The 15,407-nt window shown below is 45.2% G+C and overlaps 1 protein-coding gene across 5 annotated transcripts in view; it reads right to left on the minus strand.

Annotated features, from left to right (window-relative positions):
* Window positions 1-15,407, minus strand: part of ptprsa (protein tyrosine phosphatase receptor type Sa) — a 459,556-nt gene that overhangs the window by 150,765 nt on the left and 293,384 nt on the right. For all 5 annotated transcript variants that reach the window (XM_065009561.1, XM_065009560.1, XM_065009558.1 and 2 more), the window contains one exon: window positions 2,514-2,624. In XM_065009561.1, the coding sequence (XP_064865633.1) occupies window positions 2,514-2,624 (111 nt within the window). The remainder of the gene's footprint in view (window positions 1-2,513; window positions 2,625-15,407) is intronic.

The raw sequence follows: 15,407 nt of genomic DNA on the forward strand, positions 1-15,407 counted from the left end.
AAATAGATTTCAAATTTTCAACATTTTTTTTTGTTATATGTGGGTAAAAAAAGTGAAAAAGAAAAAACACACCAACCTTCTCGAAGCTCTGAGGGATGAAAAGGGGTTGATGCAGAACACAATGACATGAGGAGAAGAGAAAAATAGGGGAAACAGAGAGAGAGTAAAAAAAGCCACCTCAAGGCGTTTAGCTGCAGCTACATTTCTCTGTGGTTTTTCCTCGGCTCTCTGTCTCTGCTATCAGTGACAGCCGTCTTTACGAATCTTGCCTGGCCACTTAAATAAGATTTGACCCAAAAACAAATCAGATTCACCCCAGTGGCCGCGCTGTTGCCTGTTAGGAAAAGTGGGCCACCACTGGAGTCAAATCAAGCGTATCATCATTATAAAAATTCACAAGCTCCTTAGCCACCCATGGTGGGCATATTTGCTTTCATTAGAGAAGGAAAGAAAATACAGAGAAAATAAAGAAAACCAATGAAACAACCCAAGGAAAAAATTAAATAACCAATAGGACACAATTTGTGCTTAAATTAGCAGCTACAGTATAAATATATTTTACTTCAACCAGGTGGCTATGAACAAGTCAAAACGTGACGTTTTGACAATGGACAGGTCTGTGACTACAGTCTTCTAAACAACTACTGCAAATACTGATATTGTGTAATGTTCACCTGAGGTTTGATCCCTACTGGAGCTGCTAATTTCAAGTGCAATTTGATTTGTGAACAAAACATACTAGTCAACATCAAATATTAGAATTGATTGATATATAAATTAAAAACAAAAAGAGACAGTTGATACAATCACAAATAACATGTGTGGATACATCTCGGTCTTCTGTACTGACCGTCCTGGGCTTTTAGGAAAATAAAAAGGTACTGTTGCTTTTGGGAATCTCCTCAGTTACCGGAACTAAGCTTGGTCTGAGGACACGATGTCCATTTTGACTATAGAACTCTTCTATACATTATAGGTTACACAATGTTCCCAATACAGGTTTGTTTATCACACCAGTGGGTCTTTTATTCTGCCACAGAGGACATACGCTGCTTGACTCCGAATACCAAAGAATCACAAAGACTGCATGGCCACTTAGAGATGCAGTCCGATATCTTAAGTCTTAACATATTGTATTTTTTTCGCAGGACGTAACATATCATGTGAAATAAATGACGTAGTACACAATTGTGCACAATTTTTCGAGGAGCCATTTTGGTTCGTGAGCACTACTTTCAAAACGACTGGCTGAGATTATACAAAAGCTTTAAGATGGACCTTTAATAGGGCTCTCGAGTGGTGCAGCGGTCTAAGGCACTGCATCTCAGCGCTAGAATCCAGGCTGTATCACAACCGGCCGTGATTGGGAGTTCCATTGGGCGCCGCACAATTGGCCCGGCGTCGTCCGGGTTTGGCCAGTGTAGGCCGTCATTGTAAATAAGAATTTGTTCTTAACTGACTTGCCTAGTTAAATAAAGTTTAAATAATAATACTTATAGAGGAGTGGTAATATGGCATTAGTAACAGCAATAATGAAAAGGCAACTCCCTGACCCATTTTATAATGTAAGACTTGTGAATTATTTAGTGGGAACAAAGTTATCTGGTACACTGCCGGTACAAACTGAGCAGATATGTAAGTCATCTTTTAAATATGCACAAAATAAATAACACATGTCTGAAGATGCCCTCAACAGGGATTCATTGTCTTTTAGAGTTAGTGGTAGGGTGTAACTTTTGTCTTCATCGCCTGTTTTGTAAGAAACTGAAATGTTTAGTCAGATTCATTGTTCTTCATATCTTCACAATTTCAGAACCCTAGCCCTTTAAATGACATATTTTTAAGACAAAATTCCAAAATAGTAATGTGGGAATTTTATCAATGGATAAAAGAAGAACAAGTAGAGAACAAGTCATTGTTTCTACTATAGCGGTGCTGTAGGCATCTTACTGCAGTTCACAACCTTTTTTCTCCATCTGAAAGGAAGACTGGGGTTGACATTTTGATTGGTCTGCACTAGGCTTTGCGACCCAATCAAAATCGGACTTACCGTCATATTCCTGTGCCTGAAAATGTAATCACATGGGCGATTTACAGCAAACACATGTAAAAGCCTACTACAACTTTCACACACGTTCTTGACAAATGACTGACCACGTACTTGCTGGTCATAAAAGCATCCCTTTTCTATGTTGTATTTGCTATTTAGGGTAGATGGGGATTTCAGAGAGGGAGCATATCAAGAGTAAAATATACCAATTTGAACTAAACATTTTAACGGGGAGGGTTAGTTAACGGGACACAGTTCAACACAGCGAGTTAAATTAACATTTACGGGGAACAATACTGGTATCAATGCCACAATAATTATATTATTAAGTCAGATTTTTCTACACAATAGTGCCCTAACATTTGACTTCGTAGTGCACTTAGACTGAGATTCCCTCTGGCAGCCATTTTTTTGTCAACGGAGTAGAAGGTTGTCTGGCCTCCGGCACCTTGTTGCACCCTACCTCGCACATATAGGTTAGCAGGGGATGAGTAACGCACGCCTTCCACGTTAGACGCCACACACTCGTACTTCCCCTGGTCCGTCTCCTCGCTGTTCTCAATCTGCAGGGCGCCTGGGAAAGACAACACCCGACAAAGACAAGGAGACAGAGAGACAGAGAGAGAGAGAAAGAGAAGAAGAGGGAGGGGAATAACAGTATCACTAATTCCATAATGGCAGGAGAGTCAGAAACATTTTTAATGGAAAGTATACCTCATACATTCCTCAGAGGGTTAAATATATAGAAATGTTTCTCCTAATACTAATACATACTGCTGTGACAAGCAGTGTCACACCCTAGCTTCGCTAACCCACGAACAACATTATAATAATTACATTTGTGAAAAGTATACATTTGCTATACAAATGTGGATGGAAAGGATACTCGGAAATGTTGTTCTCCTCAAACACCCAGGTGTGCCAGAGGTGTGATAGACAGGCTGCTGAGGGGCTAAGATTGAATGTGGATCGACACATTGAATTCACTGAAGGAGCGTAGGGGGTCATTAGCAGATCTTCAGACAAATGGTTAATCAGTTCATGTTCATGTTCATTAAAACAATTAAAAATCACAGCATGTGTGATGGAAACAGGAAGTGTGGGTACATTTTGATAAACGTTGACGGATAATTTGTTATTTTTTGTGTCTGTAAAATTAATTGTGTGACAATTGCAATGGAAATTCCTTTAACAAATATTGATATAATAAACCATCATGTGGAAGTAAACTTCATACCAGGATATGCTATGTTGTAGGCTACTACCACTACGATGTGGAAAAACATTAAGGCAGTGTCACGACTTCTACCAAAGTCGTTGCCTCTCCTTGTTCGGGCGGTGCTCGGCAGTCGACGTCACCGGTCTTCTAGCCTTCATTGATCCATTTTTCATTTTCCATTGGTTTTGTCTTGTTTGTTTCAATCCCATTCATTACCTGTTGTGTATTTAACCCTCTGTTTCCCCTCATGTCTTTGTCAGAGATTGTTTGTTATTCAGTGTTGTTTTTTTTTGTATTGGTGCGCGACGGGTCCTCGTACCCACTTTGTTTATTGTTACATTTAGTGTTTGGAAATTTCGTTTATCATTATTAAATAACTCCATTACACTCAGTTTGATTCTCCTGCGCCTGACTTCCCTGCCACTTCTGAACAAATAATGAATGGGATTGAAACCAGGTGTGTAGGAAGACAAGACAAAACCAATGGAAAATGAAAAATGGATCAATGATGGCTAGAAGACCGGTGACGTCGACCGCCGAGCACCCCCCGAACAAGGAGAGGCTTCGACTTCGGTAGAAGTCGTGACAGGCAGATAAAATAAGTTATGATGTACTTCACGGTGGTTGTATGATGAACGGTGATGAGCTTAATGCAAATTTCCAATAAATATTGAGGGTTTAATTTGAATGCTGGTGACATGATGATTGATGTTTGGCTGCAATTTATCAAGTAAAAATGATATTGCTCTTTTCCATATTATTTATCGAAACATCTTTTGGGATAAAATATTTAGGTAATAGATTATGCATTTTACAATTAGGGTCCGGAATGTTAAAGCCAAAAAGCTCATTTGTATTTGTATACAATAACCAGAGCATTATCAGTTGACTTATTAGGGTGAAGCCATTATTGGAGAGGAATACCGTGCGGACGGTGGGTACCGGAGGAGGAAAGGTTATTTGAGGGAGGAAGTCGGGCCTACGAGGAGTCTTCATTAGATGGGGGAGCGGTATACTTTTTTGACTGCACTTGCTCGCACTTACTCATATGATATCTTGAATTTACTGCACACAATAGGCTTAATTTATTGCACTTATACGGTATTAGGATTAGAGGAGTTATAAGGAACATTTTCCTTTTCTCATATTTTATATTAGAAAGTCTGTAAGTCTTCTATGCTTGAACAAAGAAGCATCCTTGTATTTGTAAACTTGCAATCCGAAGTGCCACACTGCCATCATCTCTGCGGACACGCAGTAAAAGCCTGCAGTGAGCGTGTGTCCGAAATAGCCCCTCTCTCGCCAGGGCAGTGGTCATATTTATTGGATGGAATAGAGAAAATATGCCACTACACCATCGGTAGAGTTGTTAATGCGATGAAAACACATTGAACCTCTGCTTTTTATTTGGTACATAGAAACTTAAGCCCCTAAAAAATGTTTTGATGTGCTCTATGTCATCACGCACAGCAATTCATCCATCAGTTTGATGGAAACTACTTGTGGCATAATGTGCATATTCTTGTATGCACATTTGTTAAATATTCACATGAAAAACTGTCGCTAATTGGATGGAACCCTAACTAGTGAGATCAGTCACGAAAGATATACCTTGAACCTTAGTACACGACAGGTAAAAGATTACATGCAAAGCTCAGGTTCATGTTCAAGTCTTAATATTGGGAACTGAAGCGTGAGACTGGCTCAATCTAACACAGTAAACCGTTTGGAGAATAATGTGGATGGGAAATCGGAAGTAAAACTATGGGTGTCAGATGATTCCTTGTTAACACGTGACGATGATATCATTAGGGTTTCTGCTCGGCCCACTGACAGATTGCAGTCCCTGCCTGGCAAGCAGAGCGCCGGCGCTCGTTAGAGTTTAGCCAAGGCACATCAATACGCCACTGGGCCTGCGCTCCTTTGCCAGAAACTACACCACAGACATCATCGCAGAAAGCTAACACGTTAAAGTGCCCCTAACACTCAGGTGTAAACAGGTCCCTATAATCAGCTATGTGTTATACTACTTCCTCTACTCTGACAGCCTGCTTCAATGTCCACCTAGGATCTCTAGCTCAGAGAATGTGCAGAGCGTAAGAATAGACTATGAAACTAGATTCATTTAGAATTCACTTCTTTATTTTTCCTTCTCCTCTCTCTTTCCCTCCAACACCTTAGATTGGCTCATCTCATGCCCAATGGGGAGTCCTATCTGGCATGGTGCTCACGTCCAGCAAACTGAAACCGTCTACCTGCATGAACGCAGGTGGTGGACCTGACATGGATCTGTTTGATGTGCGCTTGGCACAGCGAGTGCCAGAGCGCCGCAGGTGGGCTGGAGCGTGGTCAAAGGTCTCCTCGGTTGAACAGCAGGGAGGCTGTTGAATAAGAACCATGTGAAGTCCAACTCTGGGAAGAGACAGTTCCAGAAAAACGTCTGCCAGTAGCAGCTCTGCATCCTCAGTTCTGGCATCTTTCAGCTATTTGATGGCTCCATAAAGCACTTGGGTTAAATAAACCATAATCTCTTAGGGGGAAAAAAGGGTCCAAAGGTTTCTGCAGCTGTCCCCATAGGAGAACCCTTTTTGTTTGTAGGTAGAACTCTTTTGGGTTCCATGTAGAACCCTATGTGGAAAGGTTTCTACATGGAACACAAAAGGGTTCTACCTGGAACCAAACGGTTATCCTATGGGTTCTACCTGGAACCAAAAGGTTATCCTATGGGTTCTACCTGGAACCAAAAGGTTATCCTATGGGTTCTACCTGGAACCAAAAGGTTATCCTATGGGTTCTACTGCGGATGGGGTGATTACAAAGGGAAAGACATTCTCTTCCTGTGACCATAGATCTCTGCCCCTCTGGTTAATGAAGTGCTTTAACAAAAGCAAATATGTATTTGACATTCCAGTCACTTGGCAGATGCTCTTATTCAGAGCAACTTACAGTAGAACGCATACATTTTCACACTGGTTCCCCATGGGAATCGAACCCACAACCCTACTGATGAACGCACCATGCTCTACCAGCTGAGCCACACAGGACAGTTGTATTTATTTCTATATTTCTCTGAGAGTTCCTATACCAAAACGAATTGAACTAAAATAATTTTCTACCTAATAGCTACCGATGCCAACTGAAACATGAATTCTTAACCTTTCCCAAGCACACACAAACAATCAATTAGTATTATTGATTGTACGTGTAAAACCTCACTGATTCAAAGTGAGAGAATCTCAAGATGACTACACAAATCAGCAAAGTCTAATTAATTAAACACTAATTAAAATCAACGAGAGGCTCCTGTGGATTGAGTTTTTCAGTTCGAGGAGCGACTTTGAGTGAGTGTGTGTGTTTTTATCTGCGCTTCACTACTTTAAGTAAGACTCTTTGCGAGGTGCCATCAGCTGGTTCTAGAGCCTGCAATGACTTCATTACATATTTGCAGCCATTCTTTCAAAGTACATCTCACGAGTACAGAGTCCTTAAGCTGGGAAGAGCAGGCAAAATACCGACTTGATTCTATTTCAAGTCTCTTTTCTACCTCCCTCCATCTGTCAGTCACTTTATTGTAAATTCACTTCCTGGAACAGAGCTGGAAATATATTGTCAAACTAATCAACGGTTTCTCTTTGCATTGGTGCTATATATTTCATGCACTTCCTTTCTGTTGGGTAAGTCTGCTCAAATTGTGTCTGCCTGTGCCAAAGAACGTCATTATTGTATACAATGGTTATAATTTCTATTCAAAAACCATTCGCATGAATCCACTGTGACAAAGACTCTCCGTCTCTATGCTTTCCCCTCTTCTTCAATATAATACATTGGTAATTTCAGTCTTTTTGACCAGGCAGTCCCTGGCCAACTGAGAGTACCGTTGTTAAAGAGAATAGGGCCTAAAGCTCTTATTAACATGCTGGAATCCAAACAAAATGTCTTTGATGTTCAGTTTCTATCCACCCCCTTCCCTGACACACCACCCCATCCCTTCCCTCCTTCCCCTTAGTCTTTGGGTTTTTAATGACTATTTTCTGTGTATTTTGTATAATTGCACTCCTAGAACCCTGCCAGCCGCCTGGCAGACTGTAGTTGGCAGTGTGTGCATGGCCATTGGCGTTTTAAGACAGAAAAAAATAACACAAAATAATAAAAGCTAATAAAAATCTCGTGCCAGCAAGTGGCTATGTGCACAAAGCTCCACATGGCCACACAAAGGGGGCTTACAGATAGAGACCTGCCATATATTTTTAAGATAAACAGCAATTTACAGTGACACTAGCAAAATGCCCCTGAAACACGTCACTAAAGCTCACTTCCAGCAGGATTTGCGCCACGAACCCTCTCCAGCTGTGAAGCCTTGTCACAAGCACAACAATAACGACAGTAATAAAGTTTTCCGGGGAGCACGTCTACTTTGTTCAATCTCATTAGGGAAAAGGACGTGCTTGCCATACCATGCATTTAAAGGGCCATGTTCATAGCTGATTAGTCATAGAATCTATTGGTCGACCATTGAACAGTTTGTCACTGCTGAACTAGTTATAAATGAGACAGCTAGTCGAAACTAGTGGTGTTGAGATGCTCTGGGCCTAGACACAACCATGTTGTATTGATACTACTACAAAACCTGAGGCTCCTACTCCCAAATATACCCAAATTGCCTGGCTCATCCAAAAATACATCCCTTTCCAAGACATGCCTCTCTCAACTCCACTCGGACAACCACCTCACCCCCACCACACAACATCATCACTAGAGGAATGGGGGGAAGTGATGGGGGTTTTAGACAGTCAAACACACGCTAGTGTATTAGGACAAAATAGAGAGGGAGATGACAAAGGAGAGCGGGAGAGAGGGAGGGAGAGAGGGTAAGGGAGTGGAGGGAGGGAGAGAGGGAGGGAGAGAGGGAGGGAGAGAGGGTAAGGGAGTGGAGGGAGGGAGAGAGGGAGGGAGGAGGGTAGAGGGAGAGGGAGTGGAGGGAGGGAGAGAGGGAGGGAGAGAGGGAGGGAGATGACAAAGGAGAGAGGGAGAGAGGGAGGGAGAGAGGGTAAGGGAGTGGAGGGAGAGAGGGAGAGAGGGAGGGAGAGAGGGTAAGGGAGTGGAGGGAGGGAGAGAGGGAGGGAGAGAGGGTAAGGGAGTGGAGGGAGGGAGGGAGAGAGGGTAAGGGAGTGGAGGGAGGGAGAGAGGGAGGGAGAGAGGGAGGGAGAGAGGGAGGAGATGACAAAGGAGAGAGGGAGGGAGAGAGGGTAAGGGAGTGGAGGGAGGGAGAGAGGGGAGGGAGAGAGAGAGGGAGAGAGAGAGGGAGAGAGGGAGGGAGAGAGGGAGGGAGATGACAAAGGAGAGAGGGAGAGAGGGAGGGAGAGAGGGTAAGGGAGTGGAGGGAGGGAGAGAGGGTAAGGGAGTGGAGGGAGGGAGAGAGGGTAAGGGAGTGGAGGGATCTGGCACAGAAAGATGATTAATTCCAGAAAGTGCCCGCGGCCACAGGCTGCACACCCTATTGCCGATTATGTGCAGGCTTGGCCATGTGAACCCCTCCAGTCCCATTTGGGTAATTCAATTATTGCGGGCTGGCAGGCCCTGATTGATTTGTTTAGGAGATCAACAAGATGGCTGGCTGTAGTTTAACACTGCTTGGAGAGCTTGTCCAGGCCTGGTGGTGGAACAGGAGAGAGAGTCTCGCTGACTGCCTTTTCTCTTCTACTCTGTTCAATTCTCATCCTTCTCACTGGTACTCTGCACTTCTTATTTGTCCTCTTTTCAACATCCTCTCTCACCTAATTTTCTCATAGACATATCTCTGTTCATTTAAAGCCACACCTTTAAATACTAAACAACTAATTCAGACTACTGGGAAAAAAACGCGAACGGTGACAAGTGTACTTTCGAGAGAGAGAGAGAGAGAGTGTATCCAGAGAGAGAGATGAGAGAGACAGAGGGATGAGAGAGAGTGAGAACGAGCGAGAGAGAGAGTGAGAGAAAGAGATAGAGAGAGAGAGAGAGAGAGAGAGAGAGAGAGAGAGAGAGAGAGAGAGAGAGAGAGAGAAAGAGACAGCAGTGTCTTTGAATAACAGGAGCAGGGACAAGTGACAGTGTCTGTCCAAATCTGGTGTCTCCTCTCTCGCTGTCATGCGGGCCACGCTCCACCACCACCACAAGGTCGTTGGACGTGAGCACGCCAGCAGGGGACTCCGAAACATGATGCCAATGTTGTCACCGTCCATCTGGCAGCTTGTAACTCTCTCATTAACTGCCTTCATACAGGCCAGTTCTCAGGTATAGAGTCCACTACCTTCATACAGGCCAATTCTCAGGTATAGAGTTCACTACCTTCCTACAGGCCAGTTCTCAGGTTTAGAGTTCACTGCCTTCCTACAGGCCAGTTCTCAGGTATAGAGTTCACTGCCTTCATACAGGCCAGTTCTCAGGTATAGAGTTCACTGCCTTCATACAGGCCAGTTCTCAGGTTTAGAGTTCACTGCCTTCCTACAGGCCAGTTCTCAGGTTTAGAGTTCACTGCCTTCCTACAGGCCAGTTCTCAGGTATAGAGTTCACTGCCTTCATACAGGCCAGTTCTCAGGTATAGAGTTCACTGCCTTCATACAGGCCAGTTCTCAGGTATAGAGTTCACTGCCTTCCTACAGGCCAGTTCTCAGGTTTAGAGTTCACTGCCTTCATACAGGCCAGTTCTCAGGTATAGAGTTCACTGCCTTCATACAGGCCAGTTCTCAGGTATAGAGTTCACTGCCTTCATACAGGCCAGTTCTCAGGTATAGAGTTCACTGCCTTCCTACAGGCCAGTTCTCAGGTTTAGAGTTCACTGCCTTCCTACAGGCCAGTTCTCAGGTTTAGAGTTCACTGCCTTCATACAGGCCAGTTCTCAGGTTTAGAGTTCACTGCCTTCCTACAGGCCAGTTCTCAGGTTTAGAGTTCACTGCCTTCATACAGGCCAGTTCTCAGGTTTAGAGTTCACTGCCTTCATACAGGCCAGTTCTCAGGTTTAGAGTTCACTGCCTTCATACAGGCCAGTTCTCAGGTTTAGAGTTCACTGCCTTCCTACAGGCCAGTTCTCAGGTTTAGAGTTCACTGCCTTCATACAGGCCAGTTCTCAGGTTTAGAGTTCACTGCCTTCATACAGGCCAGTTCTCAGGTATAGAGTTCACTGCCTTCATACAGGCCAGTTCTCAGGTTTAGAGTTCACTGCCTTCATACAGGCCAGTTCTCAGGTATAGAGTTCACTGCCTTCATACAGGCCAGTTCTCAGGTATAGAGTTCACTGCCTTCATACAGACCAGTTCTCACAGGCACTCTTGCATGGCGACAGTTGTGCGAACAGTAGTTTGGTCACAGTTTTGGAGCTTTTCTAGCTTTTTAACCCTTTCAATACACAAAGAGGTAAATCACACGAAACAAGCCACTTCTATGTGCCACATTATCTGTTGTGGCTTAGAGGGACATTAGTGTCTGTGGAGCTGACATCCAGAGATCACCACCTCTTAAACCTAAAAAACAGGTGGTACAGTCCATCACCCCTCCTCCCACTCCTTGTGGTTCAGCCTAGTTCCCTCCGTCCGTTTGCTTTGATATCCCCACAAACCACCTGTATCCCTAGAAATCACCTCAGGCAGTTGTGGTGGAGCTGCCAGTAGAACTCCGGTAGTGAGGAGAAATCTCCGTTGTGGATTGCTGATCTCATTATGTAAATGAAAAAGTTCATAAGTCACGCTCACTTTTGTTCACCGCAATTTGATTTATGGGGGACCTTTTTATGCCAGACATTATGAGCATGGTTCTTGGTTTACGGGCAAGGCTCTGTTTGCGTGGTTCAAGGATTTCTCCTTCATGGAATGTGGAGTAGTTGCATTTTGTTTAATGTCTATTGGTTCTCTCATGTATGTCAATATGGCAGAGGAATATATTTAACTGCTGAATACTAGCATCACCTCAGAATTATAGAGCTAAAAAGTAAGGAAACAAACAAAAACAAGAACTAGTTGGTCATAATAACATCCCGACCACCCATTCCTGCCTACCACGATTGGCCCATTCCCCCAAAATATGAGGTGAAATACTGACAGAGAAATGGGATGTTTACCTACCTGCTTATCCCTGTAAAGAAAGCAATTTTATTACAAACACAGTAAAGATTACTTTAAAACAACACAGTAAAAATATCAACCTTGGTGAGAAATTGCATCAATTGTGCCCAAGCTTGATTATCGAGAAGACAGATGGGATGAACATTCCGCCGTGGTAGCAATTATATCCCATCATTTCCTGTGTTACATTCAACTGTGACATCCTCTCCCTTACAGTCTATCATTTGGTTTGGAAAATACATCTTGTATGCTGTTTAATGCAGTGGCCACAGCCATTTTAGAGACACCCATCGCCTATTTCTGTTCTAGACCACGTCACACTGCAGCAACTGGGGAAGGAAATCAAATGTAATTTATGCACGTTTTTTATGACATTCTGGGAGTGTCTCCTGCCACGACTCATTAGGAGGTTGAGCAGAGGCTGAACATTAACATACATAATGTGGTCATAGCAACGGGAAAGGATATAAGGGCTGACAGAGGGGGGAGGAGTGAGGCTGAACAGTTTACCCAGCATTCATTAACCTGGCGAGATGAACAAATACCCCTGTAAAACTCACTTCAACATCTCCAAACATTTGAAATGTAAGTGTCAAAAGCAAACAAACCACCCCTAATACCCCCAACCACCCTTAATAACCCCAAACCACCCCTGATAACCCCTAAACACCCTTACACCACCCCCAATAACCCAACCACCCTTAAACCATCCCTAATAACCCTCAACCACCCCTAATAACACCAAACCACCCCTGATAACCCCTAAACACCCTTACACCACCCCCAATAACCCAACCACCCTTAAACCATCCCTAATAACCCTCAACCACCCCTAATAACCCCAAACCACCCCTACTAACCCCCAACCACCCCTAATAACCCCAACCACCCTTAAACTATCGATAATAACCCCCAACCCACCCCGAATAACCCCCAAACCACCCCAATAACCCCCAAACAACCCTTAAACCACCCCTAATAACCCCGACCAACCCTAATAACCACAACCACCCTTAAACCACCCCTAATAACCCCAAAACACCCTTAAACCACCCCTAATAATCCCCATCCACCATCCTTCTCCCCTAACCACCACCCTTCTCCCCCAACCACCATTCTTCTCCCCCAACCACCATCCTTCTCCCCCAACAACCCTTAATAATCCCCCAACCACCATCCTTCTCCCCCAACCACCATCCTTCTCCCCCAACCACCCCTAATAACCCCCAAACCATCCTTCTCCCCCAACCACCAGCCTTCTCCCCCAACCACCCCTAATAACCCCCAACCACCATCCTTCTCCCCCAACCACCCCTAATAACCCCCAACCACCATCCTTCTCCCCCAACCACCCCTAATAACCCCCAACCACCATCCTTCTCCCCCAACCACCCCTAATAACCCCCAACCACCCCTAATAACCCTCCAACCATCCTTCTCCCCCAACCACCCCTGATAACCCCCAACCACCATCCTTCTCCCCCCAACCACCCCTAATAACCCCCAACCATCCTTCTCCCCCAACCACCCCTAATAACCCCCAACCAGCATCCTTCTCCCCCAACCACTATCCTTCTCCCCCAACCACCATCCTTCTCCCCCAACCACCCCTAATAACCCCCAACCATCCTTAATAACCCCCCAACCATCCCTAATAACCCCCTTACCATCCCTAACAACCCCCAACCATCCTTCTCCCCCAACCACCCCTAATAACCCCCAACCACCCCTAATAACCCCCAACCATCCTTCTCCCCCAACCACCCCTGATAACCCCCAACCACCATCCTTCTCCCCCAACCACCCCTAATAACCCCCAACCATCCTTCTCCCCCAACCACCCCTAATAACCCCCAACCACCATCCTTCTCCCCCAACCACTATCCTTCTCCCCAACCACCATCCTTCTCCCCCAACCACCCCTAATAACCCCCAACCACCCCTAATAACCCCCAACCATCCTTAATAACCCCCAACCATCCCTAATAACCCCCTACCATCCCTAATAACCCCCAACCATCCTTCTCCACCCAACCACCCCTAATAACCCCTCAACCACCATCCTTCTCCCCCACCAACCACCCCTAATAACCCCCAACCATCCTTCTCCCCAACCACCCCTAATAACCCCCAACCACCATCCTTCTCCCCCAACCACCCCTAATAACCCCCAACCACCCTTCTCCCCCAACCACCCCTAATAACCCCCAACCACCATCCTTCTCCCCCAACCACTATCCTTCTCCCCCAACCACCATCCTTCTCCCCCAACCACCCCTAATAACCCCCAACCATCCTTAATTCCCCCAACCATCCCTAATAACCCCCTACCATCCTTAATAACCCCCAACCATCCCTAATAACCCCCAACCACCCCTAATAACCCCCAACCATCCTTAATAACTCCCCAACCATCCCTAATAACCCCCAACCATCCCTAATAACCCCCCTACCATCCCTAATAACACCCCAACCACAATTTTCCTCCTGCTAAACACCCATCGCTCCACCAGATTGCAATTTTTCTGGTAATTCTCACATTCAAGAGGTAAACAAACACAAAACACACATGCACACACACACAAACAATTGCACGGCAAGGATGGAATTGAACACAAAATAGGAAAAAAAAACAGATACACACACGTAGACAAAGACACAGAGGACAAAAAGATGACCGTTCGCTGGTAATAGCAAAGTCTTGATTTGTTTTGGAGAAGGCTAGCTCAGTTTAGTCACTTCATTTGAATAAGAACGGATTCAATCTGGTTAGATAAGAGGTCAAGGTTCAGTTGTGTTGTTAGTTATAGTCTTACCTCGGATGGGGGTACCCTCTGGAAGAAGAGATACAAAACAACAGTTTAGTTCAAGATTAACGTTAGTAGGTGTTATTTGTTTTTATAAATCAACCAGTTCTTTGCTTATTGGCCGTCATGATCAAAGTATTTTTTTAATCAACGGAACTTATTCATTGGGACTTGAAAGACCTCCCACTGCTGGTCTCACAAAGGAACAGAAGGTTGGTATGGTGGGCACACTCTTATCCCCTTCTCTCCTCCTCGCCCTCTCTTCTCCTCTCCTCTCACCTCCTTTCTCTCTCCTCCTCCTCTCTTACTCTTATCCCCTTCTCTCCTCCTCGCCCTCTCTTCTCCTCTCCTCTCACCTCCTTTCTCTCTCCTCCTCCTCCTCTCTTACTCTTATCCCCTTCTCTCCTCCTCGCCCTCTCTTCTCCTCTCCTCTCACCTCCTTTCTCTCTCCTCCTCCTCTCTTACTCTTATCCCCTTCTCTCCTCCTCGCCCTCTCTTCTCCTCTCCTCTCACCTCCTTTCTCTCTCCTCCTCCTCTCTTACTCTTATCCCCTTCTCTCCTCCTCGCCCTCTCTTCTCCTCTCCTCTCACCTCCTTTCTCTCTCCTCCTCCTCTCTTACTCTTATCCCCTTCTCTCCTCCTCGCCCTCTCTTCTCCTCTCCTCTCACCTCCTTTCTCTCTCCTCCTCCTCTCTTCTCCTCTCACTCTCTCCTCCTCTCACCTCCTTTCTCTCTCCTCCTCGCCCTCTCTTCTCCTCTCCTCTCACCTCCTTTCTCTCTCCTCGCCCTCTCTTCTCCTCTCACTCTCTCCTCCTCTCACCTCCTTTCTCTCTCCTCCTCGCCCTCTCTTCTCCTCTCCTCTCACCTCCTTTCTCTCTCCTCCTCCTCTCCTCTCTTACTCTCCCTCTCTCCTCTCCCATCCTCAGCCATATTAAGGCGGGAACACAAAGCAGCATCTGAGCTTGGAGAGAGGCTCAGTTGACAGCCCTGGTACCAGACTACCAGGACTCTGTAGCAGAGAGGCTGGCCAGAGGCACTATAATAGGCATGTGGATGGCACCTAATTGGAGGGTAGTGTGGCTCTCCTGAGTTGCTACCAAACCTAGGTCCCCCTGAAATGGAGACTTGAGTGGGAAGAGGGTCAACCTCCTAGTATGTTATTCATTTTCTTTCATACCCTCTCACTATTCCTCTTAGTCTCTGCCATTGTATGTAATTTTACTCAACAATTTTGCTC

The sequence above is a fragment of the Oncorhynchus nerka genome, linkage group LG25, assembly GCF_034236695.1.
Source record: "Oncorhynchus nerka isolate Pitt River linkage group LG25, Oner_Uvic_2.0, whole genome shotgun sequence".
Lineage (NCBI taxonomy): Eukaryota > Metazoa > Chordata > Actinopteri > Salmoniformes > Salmonidae > Oncorhynchus > Oncorhynchus nerka.